The 17,055-nt window shown below is 39.6% G+C and overlaps 1 protein-coding gene across 1 annotated transcript; it reads right to left on the minus strand.

Annotated features, from left to right (window-relative positions):
* Window positions 1-2,179: 2,179 nt before the first annotated feature.
* Window positions 2,180-16,838, minus strand: slc39a8 (solute carrier family 39 member 8). Its single transcript, XM_032546258.1, has 8 exons — window positions 15,560-16,838; window positions 13,894-14,056; window positions 12,638-12,807; window positions 12,328-12,450; window positions 8,371-8,520; window positions 6,531-6,738; window positions 4,774-4,958; window positions 2,180-3,535 (listed from the first exon to the last, which is right to left on the minus strand). Exons 1-8 carry the CDS (start codon window positions 15,782-15,784, stop codon window positions 3,389-3,391), a joined length of 1,371 nt encoding a protein of 456 aa, XP_032402149.1. The 5' UTR covers window positions 15,785-16,838; the 3' UTR covers window positions 2,180-3,388.
* Between the last annotated feature and the right edge of the window lie 217 nt (window positions 16,839-17,055).

Consider the following 17,055-nt stretch of genomic DNA (forward strand, 5'->3'; position numbering starts at 1 on the left):
CACTAGTGCTAGTAATTCTGGCTGGTTGAGAAATCACTGGATATAAACTTCTACTGAACATGGCATCTGCAAAATCTGAGTCATTTTGTGTTGTCCTTGTTTTAATAAATCAATATTGAAATCTCCACATATTAACCAAGTTTTCCTATCATTTAATCCATTCAGGAGATTTTCACATCTATTTCTAACAGAGCCTGGCATTAATTATACAAGCTACAATGTTACTTATTTTTCTCCATCTCAGTTTCAACAGTAACTTTCCATCATGTCATCCAAAGCAAATAACATACATTTAATTTTTCACATCTCAAGGAACAACTAACATACAGCAACACCCCCACCTTTGTTCTCCACTCCATTTGTATGAAAGAGATTATACCCCTCCAACTCGAAATCTAAAGATTAGTCATTTAACAAGGTCACAGATAATGTTATTACTTGAAAGTGACATAAATAATTTCAAATATTCACTAATATTGTCAACCTTTGTATGAAGACTTCAACAATTAAAATGAATAAGTGAAAAAAATATCAGAGTCCAAAGCTGTTTATTTGTATAATATTTGCAATTGTTAGTTGCATGTAATACATTACTGTCTGGATCAATGTTATTTTCATAATCATATGTTTTTAGTTTGGTACCGTCATTTTTCAAACTTGATTCAGTCTAATTGTACTGACAAGACAGAAATCCAGAACGAGGTCTTCTCATGTTTTGTTTTGTTTTGTTCTCAAGGAGAACACACGGCGTCACGAGGAAAAACCTGAGAACAGGGAAGCAACAAGAGTGATTATTACAAAGAGTTCTTCTCGGATAAAGCTCAGAGATCACACTCAGGAGGTTCTCAGAGTACCATTACTGGCTAACACTCAGGCGAAGAAGTGCAGACCGTCCGCTCCTCTTAAGCCTCAGGATGATTGGATAATGAAACACAGGTGCGCTTGAGCCACCTGTGCCGCCCTTCCAGGAAAACGGCCTCTGGTGCCATCTGGTGGATGAAGGGAGGAGCCACAGACCAACAGGGAGAACAGAAAAAAAAACCACAAAAGGGAACAAAAACCCAACAGTCTTGTCTAATTACCAAGACAGAATGAACCGTAAACAATGAAAGAAAAATGAAAGTTATTACGTTGAGACATAATGAGATTTGGTTAAGTAAAAAACAGGCTTTAATTTAAAAAAATGATCAAACGTTACAAGTTGAACAAATGGAACAAGTTGCAGTTCGAGTTCTGCTCCCTAAATGGTTGTGTAATCGGTTTCATTTGGTTTATGTGACTGGTGACGGTCTCATGTTTTATGGTTAGGTAAGCAGCAGAAGTGTAAATAAATAAGAGATAGAGGAAAAATACAGAATCACTTTGTCCATAACTTGCCAAAAATGATCAAATGTTACATGTCGTCTTAATGAAACAGATACAGAGCGACGTTCACCGTCCAGCGCTGGGATTCACTCAGCTCACCTTGGGGGTGAAGCAAAGATTGTAGTTCTGCTTTTATGTTCTCATTTTGGACCCTCTCTCAGAGGTGCTGATCTGCTTAATCAGCTTTTGTTATGTGTGACATAGAAGACTGTTGCCATTCCTACATGTTGTGGTTATGAAAGCGTGCAGCATGTGAGCAGATCAGAGAGGTAGGGGAAAGATACAGAATCATTTTATCCATAACACTGGTATATAAAGCCACATGTTCCCACTGAGTTAGCCTAAAAACGACATACAAACTCTAAAATGGCTCAATAAAATAAGTAGCCTAATGGTGCTGTGCTGCACCATTTTCCCTCCAGTACAACAGCCAGATCCGTTTACCAGTTCCGAATCCCGACCAAAACTACTGAGTCATTACCTTCAGAAATAATTAGATTTGGTTAAGTATAAAGCTGGCTTTAATGCCAAAAATGATCAAATGTTACATGAAGGAGAAAACGACAGAAGGCATGGTTTCATTTCCATCTGGTAGCTGAAAGATAATTGAGACATAAATTATTGTGGCTGTCTCTGCCTTCCATCTTTGTTTTGTCCAAGTGGGTTCATTAAGGTTCATTGACAGAAATACACATCAATTTTTTTATCCTATTGACGTATGGAACCAAACATTTGAGTCAGATGGCCGCTGAATACCAAGATGATGCAATGAAATAAAAAATAGTAAGGCTTTGCTGTACAATATTGTCAAAACTAAGATTCAAATGCTCTGTTTTTATTTTTGATACAATAAGATCCTCGGGGAACAGAAGGATCAAAACACGGAAAACACAATTAAAAGTGTGCATTGCTAACATAATGCAAGGTAGCAGGTTTAAGTCCCTAGTCGCTATAGAAAGCACCAACAAACACAACCAAAAGAAAATTAAATGTGCACAAAAACAACAAAAAGAGAAATTAAGAGTATGGAAGTTCAGGCTCCTGCAGGAGAGCATGAACGTAAAACCTACTAGTGATATTAATGCAACTTAATTATGGCTAATTATGACTTAGTAATTTAACAAGGTTAGAAGTGACAGTGTTACGCAATTTTCCAACTCACCAGGTTAGAGAAGTAACATTGCCAAACATAATCACAGTTGGCATTTAAGCACTAAAGACACAATATTTCAGAGTTGAGGTCTACTGGTCCAAGTTATTAGCATTTGCGGCTTCGCTTACGTTTCAGTTCCAGCTATTGCAGCAGGGATGGTCTTCCGTAACCTACGTCGATATATTAAAAGCTCAATCTTTTTTTTTGTAGAGGCTGTTCTTGCTTTGATTAGCAGAGATTGCTGATATCAGTTCCAATAGTTTTAGTACTGCAGAGAGCATATACCGTGTGCATAAACAATTCATCAAACTATTTATTTTATATAGAAAAGTCTATGTTTGTGTACACTTTGATCATTTCCAAGAGTCCCAAAAAAAAAATCAATATAATCAAAAATGTGCATAGGAATGAACCAAACATGCCTTTGAAAGTTTGTGGGAGCAAGAAAACAAAACTCAAATAATGCCAGAATGCAGAAGTTGTTTCAGAATAGAGTTTAAAAAACTGTATGAAGCAGAGCTAAAAATCATCAGTTTTTATTAAATTGTACACAGCACACATTAGGTAAATGCAAACCATTTCACATTTGAAGACTAAAAATAATTTATTGTTTCTTTAAGATAAATGTTCTTGATTTTTTTTTTCTTTTTTACATGTTGATTGCATAAAAGTTCCCTTCTTATGGAGAAAACATTCCACTAGATTGATAGTCCCAAAAAAAAAAAAAAAAGGTATAAAAGCTCAGTTTTGAACCATTCAACACTTGGTTTAGTTTGTACAGACATTCATTTTACGTTCACACTCACTCCAACCTGTGTGTGAGCAGAAACAAAAATAAAGGCACCGTGTGAGGATTTCCGTTTTCCTCTCCTATCCCAGGTTGATGTTCCCAGCGAACCTGGTGATCAGCAGAATGATGGCGAAGCCGGTGAGCAGCCCGGCATTCTGGATCAGAAAGAAAACGATCTTGCTTGAAGTTTTTTGCTGCTCCTTTGCTATACTGTCCATTTCTGGAAACTGCGATGGAGGAGAAACATGAATTACACTTATGATATTAGGCAAAGCGGCCAGTTGAAACCAAAAAGAAAGAAAACAAAAATGATACATACTTCTTTTTTTTTCCTTTTCCTCACTCTGAAGTCATGGCAACTCAAACTTCCCTTGTTTTGGGTCAGTTGGAATCGACCAAAATTATTTCTGTTACATGACACAATAACGAGAGAGAATCTCCAGCAAACTATGGCGAGAAGCTTGTGGAAAGATTTAACCCAAGTCGTAAAGTTCGAAGACAACGCCAACAAATACTGGAAAGAAAATATTTGTGTAAATTTCTGATTTAGAAGACATTAAGAAAAAAAAGAATCTGACATATTCTCTCATTATTGTGGCACTGAGCAAATAGAAATAATGTTGGTAATTCTGATTGAGCCAAAACAAGAGAAGTTTGGTCTGACTTAACTTCAGACTGAGGGGGAAAAAAAGTGTTTGTGTCTTTTTATTAGGTAAGCTAATGGTTCAACTGTAGAGCAACCTGCTAGGAGTCAAAGTTTCAGCCTTATCAAATGTTTTTCCATTTATCAACGAGCTTCCTGAAAAGTTACGGTGTGCAATGTAAAGTAGAAGCTCCTTCACCTTTTTACCTCAAGTCAAAACGTCTTCCTTAGGTCTCTTTTCCACATGTGAGTGATTAATATTTATGAATCTGAAATCACACCAAATATGTCTCATTTTGCAAAAAATTTCCAGAGATATCTTTTTACCTTCTTTTTTTAAATTCAGCTTTTTCTGTCAAAATTAAACAGATTTTTGCATTGGAGGTCATTGTAGGTCTACAATTTAGCCACTTGGGGGCGACATTACAAGCTTGACCCATTAGGTTTGCTGTGTTTAACTTCATGAGACATTTATTTCTAAGGAATGCCAAGTCTGGTTAATTATTTTTCTGTCTAATGTTGACTATATTTTCTATTTAATATGACACTGGTCTCCACTGACCACCAGAGGTGAAACTGCTATGTCTTTAGCTTGCATATGCTGCACTGGTGACCCCAGAAAGTGTATCTGGGCCGAACCGATGAGCAGGGTTGTGTTGCAAGAGCTTTCCCAGCTGAAACAGCTGGCAGAGTAACGCTAAAGAAAGCAATCAGTTAAAAAACAAAATGCTCAGACGACACAAGTTTCAGTCTCGTAAGTAGGAGTCAGTCGGTTGAAGTGCCAGACAACGTCAAACAGACACGTTCAGATGGACAGCTCACCATGTCTGCTAGTGCAATATACAGGAACATTCCTCCCGCGATGGCAAAGATAGGATTCGGGGCAAAGCTGTTTCCAAGCAGGATGCCGAACACGAGGCCGACATAACAGGACATTGCCGACAGCAGGTTGAAGAAAACGGCCTGCGGGACGCTCATTCCAGCATTCAGCAGGATAACAAAGTCGCCTGCAGAGAAGGAAACACTGATTTAAAACCAGCTGCATCAAAAAAAAAAAAAAAAAAAGAAAAGAAAAAGCTAAAGGAACAACTCTGCTTCGTCTGACCTCTATTGAGCTATTGGCTAAATTCTACTGTAAAGAATTGAGGATGGTGTTCTACCTTGCAAATGTATTCACAACCCGTGAACTCTCTAACATTTTGTCACCAGTGATCTCGATTTACACAAAGCAGTGACAGATGACAGAAATCTGAAATCAGGTGACTGCATTCCTCCTTTCCGAGTCGATACTTTGTGGCGTCACTTTTTGTCGCACCTGGATCTACAACTCTTCTTGGGTATGTCTCTTCTAGCCTTACACATATAGGGAGAGAACATTTTTCCAGCTCAAATCAAGTCAAATTGGATGGAGAACATCTGTGGACACTGTTTTTCCAAGTCTTTTATGGATTTTAGCTGGGAAATTCTAGCACAGAAACCTTACTTTTATCAAAGTTGCTCCATTGTGGTTCTGGGGTGAAGGGTCGTTGACCTAGTAAGAGGTGAATGGGGTTTAACAATACGTGTTTTCTGATCCCCTGTGACCAGTTTTTCTATCCTTGCTGAAGAAAGCACCCCTACAGCCTGATGGTGCCTTCACATTGCACCTTGAACATGGGATGCGGAGGGTGATGTGTGGTGTCGGACTTCTGCCAGACATAGTTCAGTCCAGAAAGTTCCGTCTTAGGGTGCATTCACACCAGAACTGTTTATTCTGCTTTAATCAAACTCCAGTCCGTTTGCCTAGAAAGTCTGGGTCGTTTGCGGAGCTGTGATGCCCAATCGAAATCTGATGCGGACCAGAAAAGCAAACTGTGATCTGCCTACAAACCCAGTAGGTTCCTGTTGGCTTGAAGTGAACTCTGGCACAGTTCGAATGCATATGTGAACACCAAGCGGACCGGAGACCGCTCCAAAAGCAGGAAGCGCACTACAGCAGCAGGGCATTCTGGGTAAATACAACCAAAGACAAACTTGCAAGCGGGAAAAATGGCTCGCTGCATTTTACCGACGACAAAACAGAAATCTTACAAGCGCTAAAGATTTGACACCACTCTATTTTTGTTTAGATTTCTTACAGAAAGAAGTTGAACTCAGTGTCTTCTTCAGAGGATTTTGTCGTTTCCTTCAGTGGTTCTTGGTGCATCAGCAGAACAGGCGACGGGGGTAAACATGTATTTTTAGAGGGTTTGGTTGGTTTGTTTGTTTGTTGTGTGAAAAGCGAACCGCAGCAGCTGAAAATGTAACAAATGTTTTCAATTTGGTCCCTAATCAAACAGACTCTACCGGACTATCAAGTATGGACTCCATCATTTTTCACTCATTGACTTGTTGCATGGACCTCTTAGCTGCCTCTCTTGCAGGGCCCGTCAGGTCGACTGAGCAACCGCGTGCGTTTTCAGACGATGGACTGAAGAGTCGCCAGTTGGGTTTGAGTGTGGGCGCACTGGATTTTGTTTTGACGCAGTAGAGTAACGAGCGGTGAAACCAAAGGCATCGCACACTTTGCCACATGACCTATCACAGTCAGTCTCTCTCACCCAGCTCATGGGGAAACTCCTCACAAACGATGGCGGTGGACGTGCTGAACCCCGTCAGAACGGACACGGTGAACGACGCGCCGATGACCAGGCCGTCGATGAAGTTGTGCACGGCGTCGCTCAGAGATATCATCCAGGCCACCGTCTTGATGCTGGCGATGCGCTTCCCGCGCAGCCAGTGACACGTCACTTCCGACACCTGGGCGTCCTGGAACAGCGACACGCGGGTTGAAAGGCCATGCAGCCAGCGCTCGTGTTTGGTCATGTCAAAGCAAACATATGGAATCAATGACAAAGCTCAAACGCTAAAGTCCACTTCAATCAGAAAATAAAGAAACAGTCAAAGAATGACTTCCACGGGACCCGGTTCACTGCCCACTGCTGTTCCTCTAACTTGTTAGAGAGAGAGAGAAAAAAAGATTGATTACTTGAATTGTCCTTACTGATTATTCTGCACTTAACAGTTTGCAGCAGATCTCTTTAATTAGAAAAATAATGGCTCGAGTGTTGCTAGCAGGAAGTCGGAGAATGCACAGAGACAAACAGATTTCTTGGCACTTGCTTGGAATCCCTCTAAGGAGACAAAAAGAAGCTTATACTAGCTATGGACCAACAAGGGCTCTTTGTGTAAAAGTCAGACAATGGGTCCCCTTTACCATGAAGGGGGATCGGATTCCTCACAGCTTAGTTTTTCTCCTTGATCATTTTCTCTCGTGTTTGTTTAGCTTTTGGATACCTTTCAAACCAGAAGCAATGTGATAACAGACAAGTCGCTGTAATTTATTAACCTTATTAATCTCTGACCTGCACATATCAGTGGTAAAAGCTTCATAAATTTCTCCCTCTTAGACGTGGGCCGGTTACTGACACCAGGTACACCAAGGTTTCAAATTGTACGTTTCAAATCTGCTAAAGTTTTCCATCTTGTCGATCCGACTGCTTAAAGTCGTTGGCTTTTGGAGATGAGGGTAGCGTGGCGGCACCCCTCCCCCACTTGTTTTTGAACTTGCTGGTCCCATAAACACAGCGCTAAATCTTCTAGAAAGCCTTCCAGGAACGCTGAAGACATCAGCCATGATGAGGAAACAAAAGAGTCCGATCAACCAGTCTTTTTAAAGGTAACAAGTTGGGCTGAAACGATTAATCGGATTATTGGAATAATTGTCAAGTAATTTAGTAGTCGATTAATCACTTCAAAAAAAAAAAACAAAAGACAAAAATGCTGAAAGAGCAACATACTCAGAGTGGTAAGCCAAAATTGTACAAAATACAAAATAGCATTATGTACCTTCACTCAGTTCAAATGATCCCTAATAGACGCCTTTTGCTATCCAATTATTAGTTGCGGGGGAAAAAAGATCAACAGATGAGCTCTACACCTCATTGATGCGGAGTCAAGGAGAAAGCACTGAGCTTTTCACATGGTGACGTTTTAAGTGTCGTTTTAGCTGCAGATGTATTTTTTTTTTGCATCTTTTATGGATTTCTGAGGTTGTATAAAAAGACTGAAGTGGTTAAATGAAAAATCTGCAGAATGTGGCATTTTTAATCCGATTAATCATCAGAATAATCCGATTAATCATCAGAATAATCCATTAATCGTCAGGATAATCCATTAATCGTCAGAACAAATCGAGAGATTCATTGATTTCTACTATAATCTCTAGCTGTTGCCCTAGTAACAAGCCACAAGTGGGATGTTGTTTGAGCAGCTTACGGCAGACTGAGTAACAGTAATAATATTCCTCATTCAATCCCTAAACATTTATCCATCCTGTTCACCTACGGAACAGTTTTATCACTGCTTTTCAGTAAAAATGCCACGTGTTGCAGACGGGACCTGTTGGGGCTCGACAGCCGGACCGCTCTTGTCCGTAGAAACGGTGGCGATGTTGGTCAACACCACAGAGTCGCTTTTCACCCGAGCGTCTCCGTTCTGGACGCTGTTTTCCTGAGGCGGGTCCGCGGGAGTGAAGTGGCTGTGGCCGTGCTGGAAACACAGACGAAAAGCATCAAATGAGTTCATTAAAGGACCGGCATTGAAAACAAAGAGGAAGCAGAACATTGATGTTTTTGTATAGGGAAACTAAAATAAAAGAAGTAAAAAAAAAATTGTGTCAAAGTGTCACTGCAGTTCCTCCTGCTCCGTCTTTAGTGTTTAATTGAGTCGCACAAACAACCTAATCCCAGTGATTAAATCCTCTCAGGTGAGATAGTGGAACGTCTTCAGTAGCAGTTTCCTATCAAGCACATGGTACCTGCAGATAACAGTTCAGGAAAGCTAACTGTTTTTATAATCTTATCCCCGGAGGGAACTGCTCATAAGATAATGTGCAACTGAGCAGGAGGCTGTTGTTCTCTAGGTTAATCTGACATGAGCAGAAAGACTTTGTCAGGGGTAAAGTACAGACAACTGGCATCAAAGGAATGAAAAAATATTGATTACAAGGTTGAGGACAAGTCAGTCAATGCAGGTTAATCTGGCAGAGTTCACTGGTCTCGAGAGGCAGCCTTTAAAACTAATCAACTGGTGAGGATTTGTCTGGAGAAGGAAAGTTACAAAAGCATCCAAAAAGACAAAAAAACACATTTTAACAGTAAAAAATGACTAATGTAAAATGACATTATGCTTTTACGTGGCAACCAACAAAAGAAGTTTATATCAGATAAGCAGTCACAGCAAGACCATAAAAACGGGAAACAAATTATATTAAAATTCAATAATTCAGGCTTGGTTAGAGCTATGAAAGATTAACATCATTGGCTTTACTGGATTGAAACACTGACGTTTTATTTTAAATTTGCTAGCAAATTTTCCCCTTTACTGTACCCTATGCTCACATAATGCCATTGTAGTTCAGTGTTTAATGGAGTTGCTCTCGTTGAAATGATTGACCATTTCTGTTTTTGTGCCGTAAACGTAAAAGTTCCCAACCGTGAGACAGTAGATGGCGTCTATCATCATTTTCTGTTCCGGCCAAATTCAGTTTTTTCCCCCTCAAACATTTCTTTTTTTTCCACATTTCTCCTTTAGATACTAAACTCAAACCTTAAAATTACAAATTTAGTCAATTATCAGTTTGCATAAGGAAAAGATGAGTCTGATGTTTAAGCCAAATCTGTCTTGTCTAGCTAATCCCTACCCCCAAAAAATCCAAAATCTAAGATGATGTAGCAAATCCAATGAGCAATAAGCTAGTTAGCATGATGCTGCATTTGCTATGTTTATGTCCTTTATACACCATCATGTCCATAATGTGGACTGTCAAGAAAATCCGAGCTCATCCCACTTCCCCATGCTGGAGATTTAAGTTTAACAGTAATAATAAATAAAGTTATCTTTAAAATGAATCACTCAAGTGACATCTAGGCCCAACAGTAGACTTAAGTGTCAATAAAATAAATCTGGTTGTGTGTGTTGTTTTTGTCTCATGCAAACTTTGCTTTAATTCTACTTTTTTCTATCTAATCATAAGAAATCATAGTCAGACAGAGAGAGTCATTAAACAGGAAAAGCAGGTTTCCTGGAAAAAGAGGAAGTAAGTTTCCAGCCTGCAGATTTATAAAAATAGCTGAGACTATTCCTTATTTTAAAGCATGAAAGTTTAAAGAATGAAATCTAAACATTTTGAGTAATTTGATAAGATTCAAAGTAAAATACTTATATTAATAATGGTTTACTTGTAATAATATTTACACGTACATTTGTGGGAACACTTACAAGAAAAACAAGTAGCTGTAACTTTGGTATCAAATAATTAGAATCATGGATTATTCTTGGTTTCTTTTCAGAAAAACATCTGTAATAACTCGCATTAGGATTATAATAAGGATAATTAATAAGTTATGGTTATAAAATCATAAATGAATGCTAAATCAGAGAAGCTAAAGAAAATAAATGTGATATAAATGTGATTTTGACATTGAACTTGAAATGGTGTAAAAGGTGTAACTGCAATTAAACATCACTGATATGTTGGAGGTAGATGGTAGGTGAAAGGTGAACGATTAAGGGAAAAAGGGGAACTAACAGGAGAGCAGAGATGATCAACGCCTTATTTAGAGAAAAGGTCGTGCAGGCAATGGACACAGGAGGTTGAGCAACCCTGAGACATTAGCACAGACATCAGGAAATGTCTGTAAGACAGTGATGGATATGAGATCATCTGTCTAAGCAGACAGCAAACGCACCAGGGGGGTGGATAAACCCTATAAAAGGTGGGTGCAAAAGAGGAACCTTTGGTTGGATCCTCCGGGCAGCTTCGAGCCAAGATCGAGATGGACAAAGAACTCTGCAGCTGAAGAAGAGCCGGGGCCACGGAGCCGAAGACTGTCCTGCCATGGGGACCAACCCGTCAGGCCCACAACCTGTGGCTTCGAATCGCACTTCTCTCATCGGCTGGGTTCAGACCCCAAAGACAAAGATGAAGACAAAGGCAAAGACAAAGAAGAAGAACTGGTGCCTTTTTTCCTGCCAGCACCAAGTCCTGTGTGACCTCACCATCCATGCGGAGAAGAAGCTCATCAGACCTACAGAGATCCCTGCCTTCGCTGATCAACATCTTCCTCCTGCTGCAGCACCTTCTTCATCATCAAGCCAGGTCTGGGGTTCGAAACGCCAAACTCCGTCCGTCTCTCTCAAAGGTTCCCTTTTTTAGTTCTCAGTGTCAGCAGTAGGGAAAGACAGACTAGATGACTGATTTTACTTATTTGATTATTTCTGCTACTGAATTAAGCTGTACTGACCCTTGCAAAAATGCCTTACTAATAAAATATTTAGCATAAAGAAAATCTAAAAGATGTTGTGGACATTCAGTTAATGAGTCACCTTAAAGTTCTTTGATGGTTGTAAAATAGCTGTGATGTTTGATTCTGGAGAGGAAAAAGTTTAAAATGTTTTTAGGTTGCTGGTAGCCCAAATTTAAAACGTCATCCTTGGGACTCGCCCGAGTCACTAAAACCTGCCTGGTTCAATAACAAATGCAAGTTGTAAAATAGAGAACGAGCGACCGTTAACAGGTGTGCTCTGTGAAACTAGTTGGCTGTAGGCTGCTCAGTCTGGCTAATTCACAGGGGGAAGAAGGGTGGGACACCTGGATGTTGGCCGTCAGATAACCAGGCGAATCGTTTCTCGAAACCAGCTTAAACAGAGTTTACTTCAGTTCTGGACAGGGTAAATCCCAGCAGATTTAGGAAACTCAATTAACCCGTTAGAAGGAGAGCTGGTAGCACATCTCCCCTCTCAGAAGAGGAAGTAGAGAGTGAGAGAGTAGAGAAAGAAGGGGGAGGGGGGTGTTGCGCAACAACAGGACACTCCAATGGGAATTTGTATTACTGAAAAACTGTTGCCTGAAAGGAAGCTACTTTACTAAGTGAGGAATACTAGCATTAGCTATGCTAACATGCTAGCATCTGCTAAATGCACAATTTAAAAAAAAGGGTTTGGGGAAAATTAGCTTCAAATTAATTATCAACTTTGAATAGAAGCGTATAGGATGCAGAGATAAATGTATTTTCATTATCAGTGGCTTAAATGTAATTATTATAGTTTTGAGCTTGCTTAACATTAGTTAGATTTATTTACATCCAAAATAAAACTAACATTTGATAGAAAACTGATAGAAACATATAAAGTTTTATACTAATTTAAATCTTAAGCAAAGTACGCTATTATTTCTATATTGTAACACAAAATAATTATAGAAATGAAATGAAACACTATAAACTGAGAGCTTGTTTAGGAACAGAGTATCACTTATAAAAGAGAGAAAACAAATTCACTTTCTACACAGCTTACCTCGAGGCCAATCCCGAGAAACATTTTCAGTATTTTTTCCACAAAAAATAAAAGGTAAAATCCTCCAAATATGCCAACTGCCTTTGCCACGTAGTCATCTGCTTTAGGATCAAAACCCAGAGCCTGTGAAGGAAAAACAAAACAGAGCTTTTCAGTGGTTGAGAAACCAGGTGTTCTCGACTTGACCATTTGTTATTCGGCTCTGTTACAAAAGCAGCAAAAATGTACTTAGGTTTTGAATTTCTAGACCCGATAAAAAAAAATAAAAATTAAAAAATTTTAAAAAAGGCACCTCCAAATCTTTACTGACCTCTGGTATGAGCTGAAGCACAGCATTGGAAAAGAGAGTCCCGATGGCGAGGCCTATAAAGTAAGTCAACACTTGAGGGAAATAAGGCTTCTTGGTGAAGGGGATCAGCAGCAGACCAAGAAGGGACGCCAGGTTGATGATGGTAACAGCCAGAAATCCATAACCCCACACTGTCACAACGTTGAACAAACATTGGAATTCAGCAAACAATTATTGAATTTATTTGATAAAACAGCAGCTAATAACAGGGAGGTTTAATGGAGGACGGCAAAGTTGCTCTATTTGATCTTTTTCAGCAATTGACATTGGTTTTTTTGGTCTTGTTTATTTTATTTATTTATAATTATTTATAAAAAAAAAATATTTTTTACATATTTGTTAAAACTGTCATTATGTTGTGACAGTATGGTATAGAAATAATCAGTAAAATTCCTCTGCTTTCTCCCAGTGCTATCTAGAAACAACCAATCAGAGGCAGGAGAGTCTTAGCGCTGTCAATCACAATCTCGTGCGGCTGCTCATCCTTCCTCCGCCTCGCTCTGTGCTGTGCTGTAGCTAGCAATAACGATAAGTTGTTTCTCCACCATTAGCACATCTAGTAGTGAATGAATGAGGTTGATTGACAGCTCTAAGACCCTCCTACTGGTTCTGATTGGTTGTTTTTGGCCAGAACGGAGCATTACTTTAACCAGTAATAGTAGTTCAGGGATGAGGGGGAGGAGATTGATTGTTTTCACAGATTATCTGTCTCATAACAAACTGTCACGACATGGTGATAGCTTTAACAAATATGCAGAAAACATATATTTTTATTAAAGTTATATACTGCAGCTTGAATAAAATGCAACTACATAGCATTTTTTGAGAAGTCTGGATTGCTTCATGTATATGTTGCATGTTGCCTATGACTGTTGCTCATGGGGAGAGACATTTCAGTAATCTGAAACTAATAGAAAAAAGTTAAGCAACCTGCTTGTAAACTGTATGTGAAATGTTGCATGTAAAATTCATGAGCAGTAAATATTGTGCTAGTTATCAGTATTGAACCAAAGAAACAAGGCAGTTGCAAGCCTTTAAAATTACAAGAAATTGTAACAGCAGGTGTGCAGGGGGAATTAAAATTTTTTGTCATGGGGCCCAAGATTCCTGGCGGCGCCCCTGGTCACGACCGGACTTATTAAGAAGAACCCGACTTCTTAATAAGTCCAACCGGACTTATTAAGAAATCCAACCGGTGTTGAAATGCAGCAACTCACCAGAGTAGTCGACGGAGGGCACCGTTATCGGGTTGACGTAGGGGCAGGAGGGCAGCAGCACCTGGGTCAACACGGCGGGACAGATCTGACCCAGGTGTCCCACGGTCAGCTCAGTGACGTTACTGAAGCCAAAGTGGGACAAAATCTGCTCCGCTGAGGGACACTGAGGGCCACACAGATGATATTAGACTTTATTTCTTCCATGCTTCTGGCTTTTTGCTGTGTGGAGAGTTTCTCTTTCCACCTGAATGCTCCGATTAGCACTATATTGCACCATAAAGTTTTAATGTTATTACACACAGTCATGGATAGAGTTTAAAAATAGACTCTGTTAAAGATGTGTAGGTTTCATAAACATTTTTCTTTTATAACTTTGGCTGTGCTGATTAAAAAAAAAAACATATTTAAAAAGTTAAGTTGTGTATTTTGGGTTGTTTTCATTTTTCACCATCTTCAAAATCATAAGCTTGCACATATTTCTTTAGTATTTAGTAGAATACCTCGCTCAGAGACGCCGTTTACGTTCTGCCCATAAGTTTACTATGGAACTGAGATCAGCGGTTTATGATGGTCAATATTTCAATATAATGTTCTTTCCTTACTGTGCTCTCTATTTGTTTAAGCTCAAGAATTTATTCAACTCCTTAATGATAATAATAATAATTAAAGGGGCAGTATTGTGTGTTTTTTCCAGGCACATAGCGCCATTTTATAGCAAATAACTGCTACCTTTATTTGCTGCACATATGAAATATGACATAAAAGAAATTTTACTTTGTAATTTAACACCTTGAAATTGGGCCCCTGTCTCTTTAAGAAACTCCTGCTCTTTTTGAAACTCCGCCTTCAGGAGGTCATCACAACATGGCTTCTCTCTCTATTAACCCTTTAACAACATTTTTACCAGCGTTGCACTAAGAAGTAGCTCCTATAATGAGCTCAGCCGATGCTCAGTTCCACCAGGTGTTTGCTAATTGCTGCTGGCTAGTCTGAAGGAGCCGAGTGGTGGAGACATGGAGACGGGCTGCTAAGTGAGGCAAAAGCTTGGAAACTTTGAAACTGCAGGGGAGCTGAGTCTCGAGGGCAGAGCTAAGTCCGTCCAAGTATTTTTGCGCAGCTGCAAAGCTGCCACTGGAGATTAAAGGATTTCTCAAACATCCTAATCTCTTATTAATCTGTTCAGCAAATAAAGTAAAGTTTTGGTGAACTTATATGGGCAACGTGCTTTCAAAAACCTCCAATCCCTAAAACGGCATAATGTAAATGGTGACCTCTGTATATTTATTGCATGTATTTATCCTGCATATAAAGTATGCGTGATACTTTATGGAATCATTAGTATGCTGGAATTTCTGAATGATTTTGGACTAATGTGTTGACGTACAATTTCTCTATCTTTCACTGAATATTTATTATGTTCAAAGAACCAACTTGGATCACAATCTAAAGGGCAGCCCGAGTTAAAGATGACTTTCTCCAGCAGAACATATGGTGAATAATAAAAACCCTTCCATACATTATGCATATACACAAGGAAAGTAAAAATGGGAAAATAAGTGAAATGATCCCTGACAACCATAAGTAAATTTATTTCTACAAATAAAAAAATAAAATGAATGGGAAAAAAAAACTCAAAACTGTTCATAAAAGTGAAGGAATTACACACCTCTTTGCTTTCCAGCGGATTTCCTTCACTTATTGACTCAGACCTCCTGGCTGAGATCAACAGCAGCATATCTTCAAGCTTCGCTGTCGTAATTGATTTATTCTCGCCGTAAAAGTGTAAAATATTCTCCAGAAATCCCTGTCCATTCCGCCCAGCCACCTCAGCGCCGTGGGTGACCGCACTCAGAGCCAGCGCGCACGCGGCGAGAAATTTCACGTCAAACATCTCCACTTTTTGTTTGTTGGCTCGTTTTTCCGGAGGGCAGTTTTTCTCCCGAGAATAAAAACCCACTACAACAGCCGCCGCGAGAGCATTTAAATCAGCCCGGTAAAAAACATATCACGACGTCCGTGGAGTTTGAGCCATCAGGTTTTGCTGAGGTTCCCCCCCCCACACCCCACTCCTTCTCTCGTGATGACTTTATTTCGCTCCTCGTGCGGTTTGAGCAGCTCGGTAGGATGAGTCGCTGCTCCCTGAGGTGGATGAGGTTCAAAGTTCAACCCGGGGGGGGCGAGCCAACGAGGTCGCGCGCGCGCGCACTGTCTTTTCCACGCTTTATTTAAATCCCGATTCAATCAACAACAACAACGACCAAACAGTGAGGGAAGTAGAGTATGGTATTTAACAGACTCTGTCGGAAAATGTGCGACGTGACGAAGTTGGCGCGTGGGATGTAGGAGTCGCTGTAAGTCTTTAGTTGATTCTGTCTTTGTGTAGACAGCGACATATAAACGTAAAGAAAACTTTATTTAAGTGGTGTCGCCCTCTTGTGGCAACACATCGTTAACTAACTAACTCTATATAAGGGGTGATCAAAAGTGAGGCTCAGGGGCCATTTGTGGCCTCCTGACAGATTTTTCGCATCCCGGGATTGGAAATGAAGAGTCACTCAAACTTGGCCCTGCCAGCGCAGAATATTGATACAAACATCTTTTTGTAATTAAGGGCTAAATTATTACCAATTTTTACAATGGAAAATGTAAGAAAGTATTTGTTGTTTTCTTTCATAGTAAGTAGGGTCAAATCTGTCCAATTACTTAGAGTTAAAAGCAGATATTGGGCAAATTTGGCTAAATCTGGATAGATTTTTATTGTGAAAACATCAGGAAAAAGTAACAACACTAGTTGTGTTTCCATTGACCATATAATTTGACAATAAATTTGCTTAATGGAAACACAATTTCGAAAAAACTAGTTTAATAAAAAGTTTAGACGCTAGGACGAGGTGGTTCTAGGCGAAATTGGTTTATGTCGCAAAACCGCAATGGAAACACGAGGCTCCTGATCAACAACCGGGTGTTGCCGCAAATCCTGTAAGAAGAAGAAGAAGAAAACAACAGGAAGCAGCAAGACGATGATGGCGCAGCGACTTCTCACGAGGACAAATATTATTCACATCTGATTTTCATTGCATTTCTTGCACAATTGCAAAATTGTGTCGTTTTTTTTTTACATTGGTGGAAATATCGACAAAGTTTTGGACACGTTTGTAACGC

This window comes from Xiphophorus hellerii, chromosome 19 (genome assembly GCF_003331165.1).
Source record: "Xiphophorus hellerii strain 12219 chromosome 19, Xiphophorus_hellerii-4.1, whole genome shotgun sequence".
NCBI classification, from domain to species: Eukaryota; Metazoa; Chordata; class Actinopteri; order Cyprinodontiformes; family Poeciliidae; genus Xiphophorus; species Xiphophorus hellerii.

Bases quoted from the DNA above. Each gene is read 5' to 3' on its own strand.
- slc39a8 (XM_032546258.1), bottom strand. From the start codon at position 15,784: ATGTTTGACGTGAAATTTCTCGCCGCGTGCGCGCTGGCTCTGAGTGCG. The intron at 8,521-12,327 runs GTAAGCTGTGTA...CTGTGTTTCCAG, and splicing joins TTCTCGGGATTGGCCTCGAG to CACGGCCACAGCCACTTCAC. The intron at 3,536-4,773 runs GTGAGCTGTCCA...CCTCCATCGCAG, and splicing joins ATATTGCACTAGCAGACATG to TTTCCAGAAATGGACAGTAT.